At 44.7% G+C, this 14794-nt stretch overlaps 1 protein-coding gene across 2 annotated transcripts in view; it reads right to left on the minus strand.

Annotated features, from left to right (window-relative positions):
- The window catches only part of LOC138665395 (bone marrow proteoglycan-like), a 36537-nt gene extending 35542 nt beyond the window's left edge, over positions 1 to 995 (minus strand). The window contains exon 1 of one of the 2 annotated variants that reach the window (XM_069752827.1): positions 879 to 995. In XM_069752827.1, coding sequence (XP_069608928.1) covers positions 879 to 933 — 55 coding nt within the window. In that variant the 5' untranslated portion in view covers positions 934 to 995. Of the gene's footprint in view, positions 1 to 869 lie in introns of both variants that reach the window. The other variant, XM_069752826.1, reaches the window with a different exon arrangement.
- Positions 996 to 14794: the final 13799 nt, after the last annotated feature.

Here is a 14794-nt window from a genome sequence, read left to right on the forward strand (position 1 = left end):
GGAGTGGGTGAAAAATGCGGAAGTGTAGATGCGTTTCTATTATATGATTCATCTGACGGTTCAACTGCTGGATTTGGCTTACAGATACTGAAGTGAACTACTGACTAGTGATGAGCAAATTTGATCGGAAAACAATCGCCAAACATAAATTTGGCATGAGTATGGCACATTCGCATTCGTGACCGGAAACATGAGCAAAATTTTATATAATTTGAAAAAAAATGGTAACATTCGGTAAAAAGTTCAAGAAAATATTTGTGTTGCCACACAAGTATTTTCAGCACTTATTATTTTCAGCAACGATAATGGTGATGTATCATGAGCGTTTGGCATGTGTTTGAAGAGGGGAGGGGGTTTGTAGGGCTCAGAAGCGTGGTGTTCTTGTAAACAGTAATTTTTGAACATTTTCCAAACTTTATGTGTGCACATTGCGGCTAGCCAAAAATGTTTTTCTGTTGCTAAACGTCATACAGTAGGGGACCTGACTTTCAAATAGTTTGTAGCATCTTGTGTGTTATAGAGGCGTGATCCAGAGGCCACAATAAAATGTATAATTTATACAATGTGATTTTCAGGATTTTATTTTTGAAATTCTAGACTGTTCATGTCTTTGTCAGTGGGCAAACTTACAAAATTAGAACGAGATCTAATTATTTCCTTCATTGTAAGATTGTATTCTTTTAAATGACTCAGTATGTTCCTGAGTTGAAGTCCACTTGGTAAAAAAAAATCATATTTATGTTAAATGATAGATTATTTTTAAGTCAAATTAATTCAGTACATAAGCAGTAAATATAACTACTATAATACTGGCTAAGACAATTGATCCGAATGCCTATCAGCATGAATGGTAAATGTTATTAACTCACCAGACTCACCAGATTCTTGAGCACAGGCGGTCCCCACCAAGAGCAGCAGTAGAAGCTTCCACATGGTTTCTAGATGTCTTCTCACAAGACTAGTTATCTTCTACAAGTTTGTTCTTCTGTTTCAGGCCGTCCCTTTTATAAGTGGAATTTAGGAACTTGAAAGCCAGTATACATTACTCCATGAAGCTGATAAGAAATGATGCAAAAAATTTGATATAATCAGAGATAAATGATTGCTTAAGTTTAACTGTCTAAACAGCCATGTAAACTCACTTTTTATTATTTGGTTAATTTGGATACTTTAAAGTAAAATTTGTGATTTCACTCTGTTATATAAAAATGATACTAAGGGTGCAATCAAACGGACATATTACTCACACAAGGGTCGCATCGCAATGCTCGGACTTTCCGGTGGCTCTTCTGACCTGAGCGTGACAGCATGTATTTCTATGTAGCTGTTACACTCAGCAGGCAAGGCGACTGCCAGTACAAGCATTGAGATTCCATACACGCACGAATAACATGGCTGTCCGACAGCATCTTAAAACTGATAATCGGAATGCAGTTTTTTCCACTCACTCTCCCAAGAGATATAACATTTTTATTTTAGATTGACAAAGCTAAATGAGGACTTGTGTTTGTGAGAGAAATTCATTTCACAGTATAATGCACTAAAAAGATAGGAACACATTCTAACAAGGGTAAAATGGTGATTAAAATGCAATTTTGCTAGTTTGTCAAATAGCTTTAACCCCTTAGTGACAGAGCCAATTTGGTGCTTAATGACCAGGCCAATTTTTGCAATTCTGACCACTGTCACTTTATGAGGTTATAACTCTGGAACGCTTCAACGGATCCCACTGATTCTGAGATTCTTTTTTCGTGACATATTGTACTTCATGTTAGTGGTAACATTTCTTCGATATTACTTGCGATTATTTATGAAAAAAACGGAAATATGGCGAAAATTTTTAAAATTTTGCAATTTTCAAACTTTGTATTTTTATGCCCTTAAATCAGAGAGATATGTCATGAAAAATAGTTAATAAATAACATTTCCCACGTCTACTTTACATCAGCACAATTTTGGAAACAAAATTTTTTTTTGTTAGGGAGATATAAGGGTTAAAAGTTGACCAGCAATTTCTCATTTTTACAACACCATTTTTTTTTAGGGACCACATCACATTTGAAGTCATTTTGAGGGGTCTATATGATAGAAAATAATGAAGTGTGACACCATTCTAAAAACTACACCCCTCAAGGTTCTCAAAACCACATTCAAGAAGTTTATTAACCCTTTACGTGCTTCACAGGAACTGAAACAATGTGGAAGGAAAAAATGAACATTTAACTTTTTTTTGCAAACATCTTAATTCAGAACCATTTTTTTTATTTTCACAAGTGTAAAAACAGAAATGTAACCATAAATTTTGTTATGCAATTTCTCCTGAATATGCCAATACCCCATATGTGGGGGTAAACCACTGTTAGGGCGCACCGCAGAACTTAGAAGTGAAGGAGCGCCGTTTGACTTTTTCAATGCAGAATTGGCTGGAATTGAGATCGGACACCATGTCACATTTAGAGAGCCCCTGATGTACCTAAACAGTGGAAACTCCCCACAAGTGACACCATTTTGGAAACTAGACCCCTTAAGGAACTTATCTAGATGTGTGGCGAGCACTTTGAACCCCCATGTGCTTCACAGAAGTTTATAACGTAGAGCCGTGAAAAAAAAAAATTGCATTTTTTCTACAAAAATGATCTTTTTGCCCACAAATTTTTATTTTCACAAGGGTAACAGGAGAAATTAGACCACTAAAGTTGTTGTGCAATTTCTCCTGAGTACGTCGATACCCAATATGTGGGGGTAAACCACTGTTTGGGCGCACCGCAGAGCTTGGAAGAGAAAGAGTGCCGTTTTACTTTTTCAATGTAGAATTGGCTGGAATTGAGATCGGACGCCATGTCGCGTTTGGAGAGCCCCTGATGTGCCTAAACAGTAGAAATCCCCCACAAGTGACCCCATTTTGGAAACTAGACCCCCCATGGAACTTATCTAGATGTGTGGTGAGAACCTTGAATGCCCAAGTGCTTCACAGAAGTTTATAATGCAGAGCCGTGAAAATAAAAAATATTTTTTTTTCCACAAAAAAGATTTTTTAGCCACCAAATTTTTATTTTCACAAGGGTAACAAGAGAAATTGGACCCCAAAAGTTGTTGTCCAATTTGTCCTGAGTATGCTGGTACCCCATATGTGGGGGTAAACCACTGTTTGGGCGCACGGCAGAGCTCGGAAGGAAGGAGCGCCGTTTTGGAATGCAGACTTTGATAGAATGGTCTGAGGGTATTATGTTGCGTTTGCAGAGCCCCTGATGTACCTAACCAGTAGAAACCCTCCACAAGTGACCCCATTTTGGAAACTAGACCCCCCAAGGAACTTATCTAGATGTGTGGTGAGAACTTTGAATGCCCAAGTGCTTCACAGAAGTTTAGAATGCAGAGTCGTGAAAATAAAAAATATTATGTTTTTCCACAAAAAAGATATTGTAGCCCCCAAGTTTTTATTTTCACAAGGGTAACAGGAGAAATTGGACTGCAATAGTTGTTGTCCAATTTATCCCGAGTACGCTGATGCACCATATGTGGGGGTAAACCACTGTTTGGGTGCACGGCAGAGCTCGGAAGGGAAGGAGCGCCTTTTTGGAATGCAGACTTTGATAGAATGGTCTGTGGGCATTATGTTGCGATTGCAGAGCCCCTGATGTACCTAAACTGTAGTAACCCCCCACAAGTGACCCCATTTTGGAAACTACACCCCCCAAGGAACTTATCTAGATGTGTGGTGAGAACTTTGAATGCCCAAGTGCTTCACAGAAGTTTAGAATGCAGAGTCGTGAAAATAAAAAATATTATTTTTTTCACAAAAAAGATTTTGTAGCCCCCAAGTTTTTATTTTCACAAGGGTAACAAGAGAAATTGGACCCCAGAAGTTGTTGTCCAATTTATCCCGAGTACGCTGATGCCCCATATGTGGGGGTAACCCACTGTTTGGGCGCACGGCAGAGCTCAGAAGGGAGGGAGCACCATTTGACTTTTTGAGCGCAAAATTGGCTGTCGTATTTGGAGACCCCCTGATGTACCTAAACAGTGGAAACCCCCCAATTCTAGCTCCAACCCTAACCCCAACACACCCCTAACTCTAATCCCAACCTCATCCATAATCCTAATCACTAACCCTAACCATAATCACAACCCTTACCCCAAAACAACCCTAATGTCAACCCTAACCATAACCCTAATCAAAACCCTAAATCCAACACACCCCTAATCCTAATCTCAACCCTAACCTCAAACCTAACCCTAATCCCAATACACCCCTAATCACAACCCTAACCTTAACCCTAATCCCAAACCTAACCCTAATCCCAAGCGTAACCCTAATGCCAACCCTAACCCTAATACGAACCCTAATCCAAACCCTAACCCTAATCCCAGCTCTAACCCTAACTTTAGCCCCAACCCTAGCCCTAACTTTAGCCCCAACCCTAACCCTAGCCCTAGGGCTACTTTCACACTTGCGTCGTTTGGCATTCCATCGCAATCCGTCGTTTTGGACAAGAAACGGATCCTGCAAATGTGCCCGCAGGATGCGTTTTTTGCCCATAGACTTGTATTGCCGACGGATCGTGACGGATGGCCACACGTCGCGTCCGTCGTGCACTGGATCAGTTGTGTTTTGGCGGAGCGTCGGCACAAAAAAAGTTCAATGAAACGTTTTTTTGTACGTCGCATCCGCCATTTCTGACCGCGCATGCGTGGCCGTAACTCCGCCCCCTCCTCCCCAGGACATAGATTGGGCAGCGGATGTGTTGAAAAACTACAGCTGCTGCCCACGTTGTGCACAATTTTCACAACGTGCGTCGGTATGTCGGGCCGACGCATTGCGACGGCCCCGTACCGACGTAAGTGTGAAAGAAGCCTAACCCTAAGTTTAGCCCCAACCCTAACCCTAAATTTAGCCCCAACCCTAACCCTAAATTTAGCCCCAACCCTAGCCCTAACCCTAGCCCTACCCCTAACCTAACCCTACCCCTAACCCTACCCCTAACCTAACCCTACCCCTAACCTAACCCTACCCCTAACCCTACCCCTAACCTAACCCTACCCCTAACCCTAACCTAACCCTACCCCTAACCCTACCCCTAACCTAACCCTACTCCTAACCCTACCCCTAACCCTACCCCTAACCCTACCCCTAACACTAACCCTAACCCTACCCCTAACCCTAACCCTACCCCTAACCTAACCGTACCCCTAACCCTAACCCTAACCCTACCCCTAACCCTACCCCTACCCCTAACCCTACCCCTAACCCTAATTTTAGCCCCAACTGCTGTTCTCCTGCCGGCCGGCAGATGGAGACAGATGGCGGGCGCACTGGGCATGCGTCCGCCATGTTCTGCTGCCGGCGGCCAGGAGGAGCAGCAAGAGGATCCAGGGACCTAGGTGAGTATGCTAGGGTCCCCGAATCCCCCTATTTCTCTGTCCTCTGATGTGCGATCACATCAGAGGACAGAGAATTACACTTTACTTTTTTTTTTTTTTGCGGTCGCCGGTAAACAGTTAATTACCGGCGATCGCAAAACAGGGGTCGGTAATACCGACCCCGATCGTGCTCTTTGGGGTCTCGGCTACCCCCGGCAGCCGAGACCCCAAAGATTCTCCCAGTGCCGGCCGGCGGGCGCACTGCGCATGCGCCCGCCATTTTGAAGATGGCGGCGCCCACCGGGAGACACGAGGAGCATCGGGGGAGCTAGGTGAGTATTGGGGGGCCACCTGGGACCCCTTTTCTCTGTCCTCCGATGTGCGATCACATCGGAGGACAGAGAAATTAAAAAGAGATCGCTTTTTTTTTGCGATCGCCGGTAAACGGTTAATTACCGGCGATCGCAAATGCGGGGTGGGTTAAAAACCCCCCGAATCATGTTCTCTGGGGTCTCGGCTACCCTCGGCAGCCGAGACCCCGGAGAAAATCGGCCTCTGGGGGGCGCTATGGACTTTTTCCACAGCGCCGTTAATTAACGGCGCTGTGGTTTAAGTACCCTTAGCGGCCGCCGTTAAGAGGCGTATCGGCGGTCGCTAAGGGGTTAAATTACATAGAGAATTACAGTACAGTATGTAAAAGGTGATGTTAAAACACATTGCATACGGAGGTCAGACGGAGGTGAGCTGAACTTGCATGACGAAAGGTAAAACCATATAGATTCCACTCGTTCCAATTTTCTTGATGAGAATGGAACTCATTTTTTCTATGCTAGTGTGAGCGAACACTTTACCTGTTTCAATCCCGATTTTGGTTTACAAATTCTGAGGTAAAAAAAGACTCCCCAAATTCTTAATGTGCATGTGACCTAAGAGTAATTCACTTCAAGGCCATGTTCACACGTTCAGTATTTGCTCAGTATTTTACATCAGTATCTGTAGCCAAAACCAGGAGTGGATGATAAATACAAAAGTGGTGAATATGTTTCTATTATACTTTTCCTGTTACTGTTCCTCTCCTGATTTTGGCTTACAAATACTGAGGTAAAAAACTGGCCATGGCCTTACAGCTATGACTTTCTTGGGTGTGGCAATTTCAAATATGCTTACCGTATATACTCCAGTATAAGCCGAGATTTTCAGCCCAAATTTTTGGGCTGAAAGTGTCCCTCTCGGCTTATACTCGAGTCACGGTGGGTGGCGGGGTCGGCGGGTGAGGGGGAGAGGGCGCTGAGTCATACTCACCTAGTCCCGGCGATCCTGGCGCTCCCCCTGCCGTCCCACGGTCTTCGGGTGCCGCAGCTCTCACCCTGTTCAGCGGTCACGTGGGACCGCTCATTAGAAAAATGAATATGGACTCCACTCCCATAGGGGTGGAGCCACACATTCATTTCTCTAATCAGCGGTAACGGTGACCGCTGATAGAGGAAGAGGCTGCGGCACCGAAGACCAGCTGTCCGGGAGAAGGAGCGGGACGCCGGGATCAGGTAAGTATGTCATATTTACCTATCCCCGTTCCACACGCCGGGTGCCGCTCCATCTTTCCGGCGCCGCTCCATCTTCCCGGCGTCTCTCCGCTCTGACTGTGCAGGTCAGAGGGCGCGATGACGCATATAGTGTGCGCGCCGCCCTCTGCCTGATCAGTCAGTGCGGAGAGCCGCCGGGACGAGACGCTGAGGAGCTGCAAGCAAGAGAGGTGAGTATGGCATTTTTTTTTTATTGCAGCAGCAATGGCACAGCTTTCTCTGGTACATCTATGGGGCAATAATGAACGGTGCAGAGCACTATATGGCACAGCTATGGGGAAATAATGAACGGTGCAGAGCACTATATGGCACAGCTATGGGGCAATAATGAACGGTGCAGAGCACTATATGGCACAGCTATGGGGCAAGAATGAACGGTGCAGAGCACTATATGGCACAGCTATGGGGCAAGAATGAACGGTGCAGAGCACTATATGGCACAGCTATGGGACAAAAATGAACGGTGCAGAGCACTATATGGCACAGCTATGGGACAAAAATGAACGGTGCAGAGCACTATATGGCAGAGCTATGGGACAAAAATGAACAGTGCAGAGCACTATATGGCAGAGCTATGGGGCAATAATGAACGGTGCAGAGCACTATATGGCACAGCTATGGGGCAATAATGAACGGTGCAGAGCACTATATGGCACAGCTATGGGGCAATAATGAACGGTGCAGAGGATTGTATATGGGGCAATAATGAACGGTGCAGAGAACTATATGGCACAGCTATGGGGCAAAATTGAACGGTGCAGAGCACTATATGGCACAGCTATGGGACAAAAATGAACAGTGCAGAACACTATGTGGCACAGCTATGGGGCAATAATGAACGGTGCAGAGCACTATATGGCGCAGCTATGGGGCAATAATGAACGGTGCAGAGCACTACATGGCAGAGCTATGGGGCAATAATGAAGGGTGCAGAGCATTGTATATGGGGCACAGCTTTATATGGAGCATCTATGGGGCAATAATGAACTGTATGGAGCATTATACGTGGCACATTTTTATATAAAGCATCTTATGGGCCCATCACGAACTGTATGGAGCATTATATGGGGCTCCTGATTCAATATGGATATTCAAAAACACTTAACCTACTGATGTCTCAATTAATTTTACTTTTATTGGTATCCATTTTTATTTTTGACATTAACCGGTAGCTGCTGCATTTTCCACCCTAGGCTTATACTCGAGTCAATAAGTTTTCCCAGTTTTTTGTGGCAAAATTAGGGGGGTCGGCTTATACTCGGGTCGGCTTATACTCGAGTATATACGGTATTTATTTATTTTTTGGTAGGGATTGGAAAAAGGGATGTTTTAATGTTTTTTAAGTTTTACGTTTGTTTCCTTTCTTCTTTTATAATTTTTTTTCTCTATTTAAATTTTTTTTTACACATTTTTTAGCCCTCATAGAGAACTCGGACCTGCAATGATTTGGTCACTTCCAAAATATACTGCAATACTTTTGGATTCCAGTACATAGTCAAATTAAAGGGATTGTCTGAAATTAAAGCTAATGATGACCTATAGGTTACAACTGATATGTGGGAGTGCTGGGTTTGGAAAATAATAATGCAACTGTGTACAATATATAGATAAAGAGGACGTATTGAATCTGTAGTATAGATGGAAGCTGGTATTCTGAGTCAGTTCTGGTGGACAAATGTTCTTTAGTCTGACACTGTGGCCATCTGAAAATATTGAACATCACACCACATGGTCCCACCTGCCAGGCTTGGAGTGACCCACAGGGGAATAGGTGAAGCCAGTCAAAGTATCTGTAAGCCAAAACCAGGAGTGGGTGATAAATGCAGAAGTGGTGCAAATGTTTGTATTATACTTTTCCTCTAAAGGTTCCACTCCTGGTTTTGGCTTACAGATACTGAGGTAAAAAACTGACAAATACTGAACGTGTGAATGTGGCCTTAAAAAGATTTAAAAAACTGAATACTAATGGCTTCCATGTGGCTAATAGCTTCCATGGCTTCCAGTGATGCCCAACTTCTTGGTGGGATTTATAGAAGAACATAATTTTCATGTAGACTAAATAATAAATAAAAAAATATATATTTAAAATCATGAAAAGAAAAAAATATACACTGCTCAAAAAATAAGGGGAACACTTAAACAACAGAATATAACTCCAAGTAAATTAAACTTCTGTGAAATCAAACTGTCCACTTAGGAAGCAACACTGATTGACAATCAATTTCAATTGCTGTTGTGCAAATAGAATAGACAACAGATGTAAATTATTGGCAATTATCAAGACACACTCAATAAAAGTTCTGCAGGTGGGAACCACAAACCACATCTCAGTACCAATGCTTTCTGGCTGATGTTTTGGTCACTTTTGAATGTTGGTTGTGCTTTCACACTCGTGGTAGTATGAGACGGGCTCTACAACCCACACAAATGGCTCAGGTAGTGCATCTCATCCAGGATGGCACATCAATGCGAGCTGTGGCAAGAAGGTTTGCTATGTCTGTCAGCGTAGTGTCCAGAGGCTGGAGGCGCTACCAGGAGACAGGTCTAAACACCAGGAGATGTGGAGGGTGTCATAGAAGGGCAACAACCCAGCAGCAGGAAGGCTACCTCAGCCTTTGTGCAAGGAGTAACAGGAGGGGCACAGCCAGAGCCCTGCAAAATGACCTCCAGCAGGCCACAAATGTGCATGTGTCTGCACAAACGGTTAGAAACCGACTCCACGAGGATGGTCTGAGTGTCCGATGTCCACAGATAGGGGTTGTGCTCACAGCCCAATACGTACAGGACAATTAGCATTTGCCACAGAACACCAGGATCGGCAAAATTGCCACTGGCACCCTGTGCTCTTCACAGATGAAAGCACATTCACACTGAGCACATGTGACAGACGTGACAGAGACTGGAGATGCCGTGGAGAGCAATCTGCTGCCTGAAACATCCTTCAGCATGACCGGTTTGGCACTGGGTCACTAATAGTGTGGGGTGGCATTTCTTTGGAGGGCCGCACAGCCCTCCATATGCTGGCCAGAGGTAGCCTGACTGCCATTAGGTACCGAGATGAGATCCTCAGACCCCTTGTGAGACCAAATGCTGGCGCGGTTGGCCCTGGGTTCCTCCTAATGCAGAACAATGTCAGACCTCATGTGGCTGGAGTGTGTCAGTAGTTCCTGCAAGATGAAGGCATTGAAGCTATGGACTGGCCCACCAGTTCCCAAGACCTAAATGCGATTGAACACATCTGGGACATCATGTCTTGCACCATCCACCAACGTCATGTTGCACCACAGACTGTCCAGGAGTTGGCGATGGTTCAGTCCAGGTCTGGGAGGAGATCCCTCAGGAGACCATCCGCCGCCTCATCAGGAGCATGCCAAGGCATTGTAGGGAGGTCATAAAGGCACATGGAGGCAACATACCCACAACTGAACATCATTTCCTTCTCTTGAGGGTTTTCCATTGAAGTCGGATCAGCCTGTAATTTGATTTTCCACTTTGATTTTGAGTATCATTCCAAATCCAGACCTCCATGGGATATTAACTTTGATTTACATTGATAATTTTTATGTTTTATTGTTTCAACACATTCCACTATGTATTAAATAAAGATTTGCAACTGAAATATTTCATTCAGTTATATCTAGGATGTGGTATTTTAGTGTTCCCTTTATTTTCTTGAGCAGTGTATATATGTATCGATATTGCACAGAAAGATAGATAGAAGAAAAGCCGGTAATTCATCTGCTGGCTTCGGTAAAATCACTGCAGGAGCCGACAGGATAGGAGAGATGAATTACATACAGTAAATATATACAGAATAGGAAGATATATAGATGTCAGTGACAAATACAATTAGTACAGTGTGTGTGCAAATTACAGAAGTTGTATTTAATGAATAAAAGATTATTTTACAGAAAAAAGGGCGTGGGGCAGATATTTATAGCCTGGGAAGGGAGAAATACCCATGGAGCTTCCCAGGCTATTAATATAAGCTCACGGCTGTATACTTAGCCTTTACTGGCTATTAAAAAGGGGACCCTCAAAAAAAATGACGTGGGGTCCCTCTATAATTAATAACCAACAAAGGCTCTGCAGACAACTGCGGGCTGATATTAATAGCCTAGGAAGGGACCATGGATATTGGCTAAAAACCTCAGCACTCAGCTGTAAGATGCACCATTTCCGGCACTTAGCCTCGCTCTTCCCACTTGCTCTGTAGCGGTGGCAAGTGGGGTAATAGTTTGGGGGCTAATGTCACCTTTGTATTGTAAGGTGACATCAAGCCCAGCTTAGTAATGGAGAAATGTCAATAAGACATCTATCTATTACTAATCCTATAGTTGTTACATGTTACTGTTATGGCTGGCAATCAGGCAACACAGCGTGCAGTAATCAGCGCACATACAGAGATCTGGCAATAACCCAAAACAATAGGACGAGCTCTGAGACGTGGAATCTCTGTAGACTGCAGTACCTGATCTATCCTCACACAACTGGAAGCAGCAGTGGATTGCGCCTATCAACTACCTATGCAACTCGGCACTGCCTGAGGAGCTGACTAGCCTGAAGATAGAAATACAAGCCTGACTTACCTCAGAGAAATACCCCAAAGGAATAGGCAGCCCCCACATATAATGACTGTTAGCAAGATGAAAAGACATACGTAGGAATGAAATAGATTCAGCAAAGTGAGGCCCGATATTCTAGACAGAGCGAGGATAGCAAAGAGAACTATGCAGTCTACAAAAAACCCTAAAACGAAAACCACGCAAAGGGGCAAAAGGACCCACCGTGCCGAACTAACAGCACGGCGGTGCACCCCTTTGCTTCTCAGAGCTTCCAGCAAAAGATAATAACAAGCTGGACAGAAAAAACAGAAAACAAACTAGAAGCACTTATCTAGCAGAGCAGCAGGCCCAAGGAAAGATGCAGTAGCTCAGATCCAACACTGGAACATTGACAAGGAGCAAGGAAGACAGACTCAGGTGGAGCTAAATAGCAAGGCAGCCAACGAGCTCACCAAAACACCTGAGAGAGGAAGCCCAGAGACTGCAATACCACTTGTGACCACAGAAGTGAACTCAGCCACAGAATTCACAACAGTACCCCCCCCTTGAGGAGGGGTCACCGAACCCTCACCAGAACCCCCAGGCCGACCAGGATGAGCCACATGAAAGGCACGAACAAGATCTGGGGCATGGACATCAGAGGCAAAAACCCAGGAATTATCTTCCTGAGCATAACCCTTCCATTTGACCAGATACTGGAGTTTCCGTCTAGAGACACGAGAATCCAAAATCTTCTCCACAATATACTCCAATTCCCCCTCCACCAAAACAGGGGCAGGAGGCTCCACAGATGGAACCATAGGTGCCACGTATCTCCTCAACAACGACCTATGGAATACATTATGTATGGAAAAGGAGTCTGGGAGGGTCAGACGAAAAAACACCGGATTGAGAATCTCAGAAATCCTATACGGACAAATAAAACGAGGTTTAAATTTAGGAGAGGAAACCTTCATAGGTATATGACGAGAAGATAACCAAACCAGATCCCCAACACGAAGTCGGGGTCCCACACGGCGTCTGCGATTAGCGAAAAGCTGAGCCTTCTCCTGGGACAAGGTCAAATTGTCCACTACCTGAGTCCAGATCTGCTGCAACCTGTCCACCACATAATCCACACCAGGACAGTCCGAAGACTCAACCTGTCCTGAAGAGAAACGAGGATGGAACCCAGAATTGCAGAAAAATGGAGAGACCAAGGTAGCCGAGCTGGCCCGATTATTAAGGGCGAACTCAGCCAACGGCAAAAATGACACCCAATCATCCTGGTCAGCGGAAACAAAACATCTCAGATATGCTTCCAAGGTCTGATTGGTTCGTTCGGTCTGGCCATTAGTCTGAGGATGGAAGGCCGAGGAAAAAGATAGGTCAATGCCCATCCTACCACAAAAGGCTCGCCAGAACCTCGAGACAAACTGGGAACCTCTGTCAGAAACAATATTCTCAGGAATGCCATGTAAACGAACCACATGCTGGAAGAACAAAGGCACCAAATCAGAGGAGGAAGGCAATTTAACCAAGGGCACCAGATGGACCATTTTAGAAAAGCGATCACAGACCACCCAAATGACAGACATCTTTTGAGAAACGGGAAGGTCAGAAATGAAATCCATCGAAATATGTGTCCAAGGCCTCTTCGGGACCGGCAAGGGCAAAAGCAACCCACTGGCACGTGAACAGCAGGGCTTAGCCCTAGCACAAATTCCACAGGGCTGCACAAAAGCACGCACATCCCGTGACAGAGATGGCCACCAGAAGGATCTAGCAACCAACTCCCTGGTACCAAAGATTCCTGGATGACCGGCCAGCACCGAACAATGAAGTTCAGAGATAACTTTACTAGTCCACCTATCAGGGACGAACAGTTTCTCGGCCGGACAACGATCAGGTTTATTAGCCTGAAATTTCTGCAACACTCTCCGCAAATCAGGGGAGATGGCAGACACAATGACTCCTTCCTTGAGGATACTCGCCGGCTCAGATAACCCCGGAGAGTCGGGCACAAAACTCCTAGACAGAGCATCCGCCTTCACATTTTTAGAGCCCGGAAGGTATGAAATCACAAAATCAAAACGAGCAAAAAATAACGACCAACGGGCCTGTCTAGGATTCAAGCGCTTGGCAGACTCAAGATAAGTAAGGTTCTTATGATCAGTCAAAACCACCACGCGATGCTTAGCACCCTCAAGCCAATGACGCCACTCCTCGAATGCCCACTTCATGGCCAGCAACTCTCGGTTGCCCACATCATAATTACGCTCAGCAGCAGAAAATTTCCTGGAAAAGAAAGCACATGGTTTGAACACTGAGCAACCAGAACCTCTCTGTGACAAAACCGCCCCTGCACCAATCTCAGAAGCATCAACCTCGACCTGGAACGGAAGAGAAACATCAGGTTGACACAACACAGGGGCACAGCAAAAACGACGCTTCAACTCCTGAAAAGCTTCCACGGCAGCAGAAGACCAATTAACCAAATCAGCACCCTTCTTGGTCAAATCGGTCAATGGTCTGGCAATGCTAGAAAAATTACAGATGAAGCGACGATAAAAATTAGCAAAGCCCAGGAATTTCTGCAAACTTTTTAGAGATGTCGGCTGAGTCCAATCCTGGATGGCCTGAACCTTAACCGGATCCATCTCGATAGTAGAAGGGGAAAAGATGAACCCCAAAAATGAAACTTTCTGCACACCGAAGAGACACTTTGATCCCTTCACGAACAAGGAATTAGCACGCAGTACCTGGAAAACCATTCTGACTTGCTTCACATGAGACTCCCAATCATCTGAGAAGATCAAAATGTCATCCAAGTAAACAATCAAGAATTTATCCAGATACTCACGGAAAATGTCATGCATAAAAGACTGAAAAACAGATGGAGCATTGGCAAGTCCGAACGGCATCACCAGATACTCAAAATGACCCTCGGGCGTATTAAATGCCGTTTTCCATTCATCTCCCTGCCTGATTCTCACCAGATTATACGCACCACGAAGATCAATCTTAGTAAACCAACTAGCCCCCTTAATCCGAGCAAACAAGTCAGAAATCAATGGCAAGGGATACTGAAACTTAACAGTGATCTTATTAAGAAGGCGGTAATCAATACACGGTCTTAGCGAACCATCCTTCTTGGCTACAAAAAAGAACCCTGCTCCCAATGGTGACGACGATGGGCGAATATGTCCCTTCTCCAGGGACTCCTTCACATAACTGCGCATAGCGGTGTGTTCAGGTACGGACAAATTAAATAAACGACCCTTAGGGAATTTACTACCAGGAATC

Source organism: Ranitomeya imitator, chromosome 2 (assembly GCF_032444005.1).
Source record: "Ranitomeya imitator isolate aRanImi1 chromosome 2, aRanImi1.pri, whole genome shotgun sequence".
Lineage (NCBI taxonomy): Eukaryota > Metazoa > Chordata > Amphibia > Anura > Dendrobatidae > Ranitomeya > Ranitomeya imitator.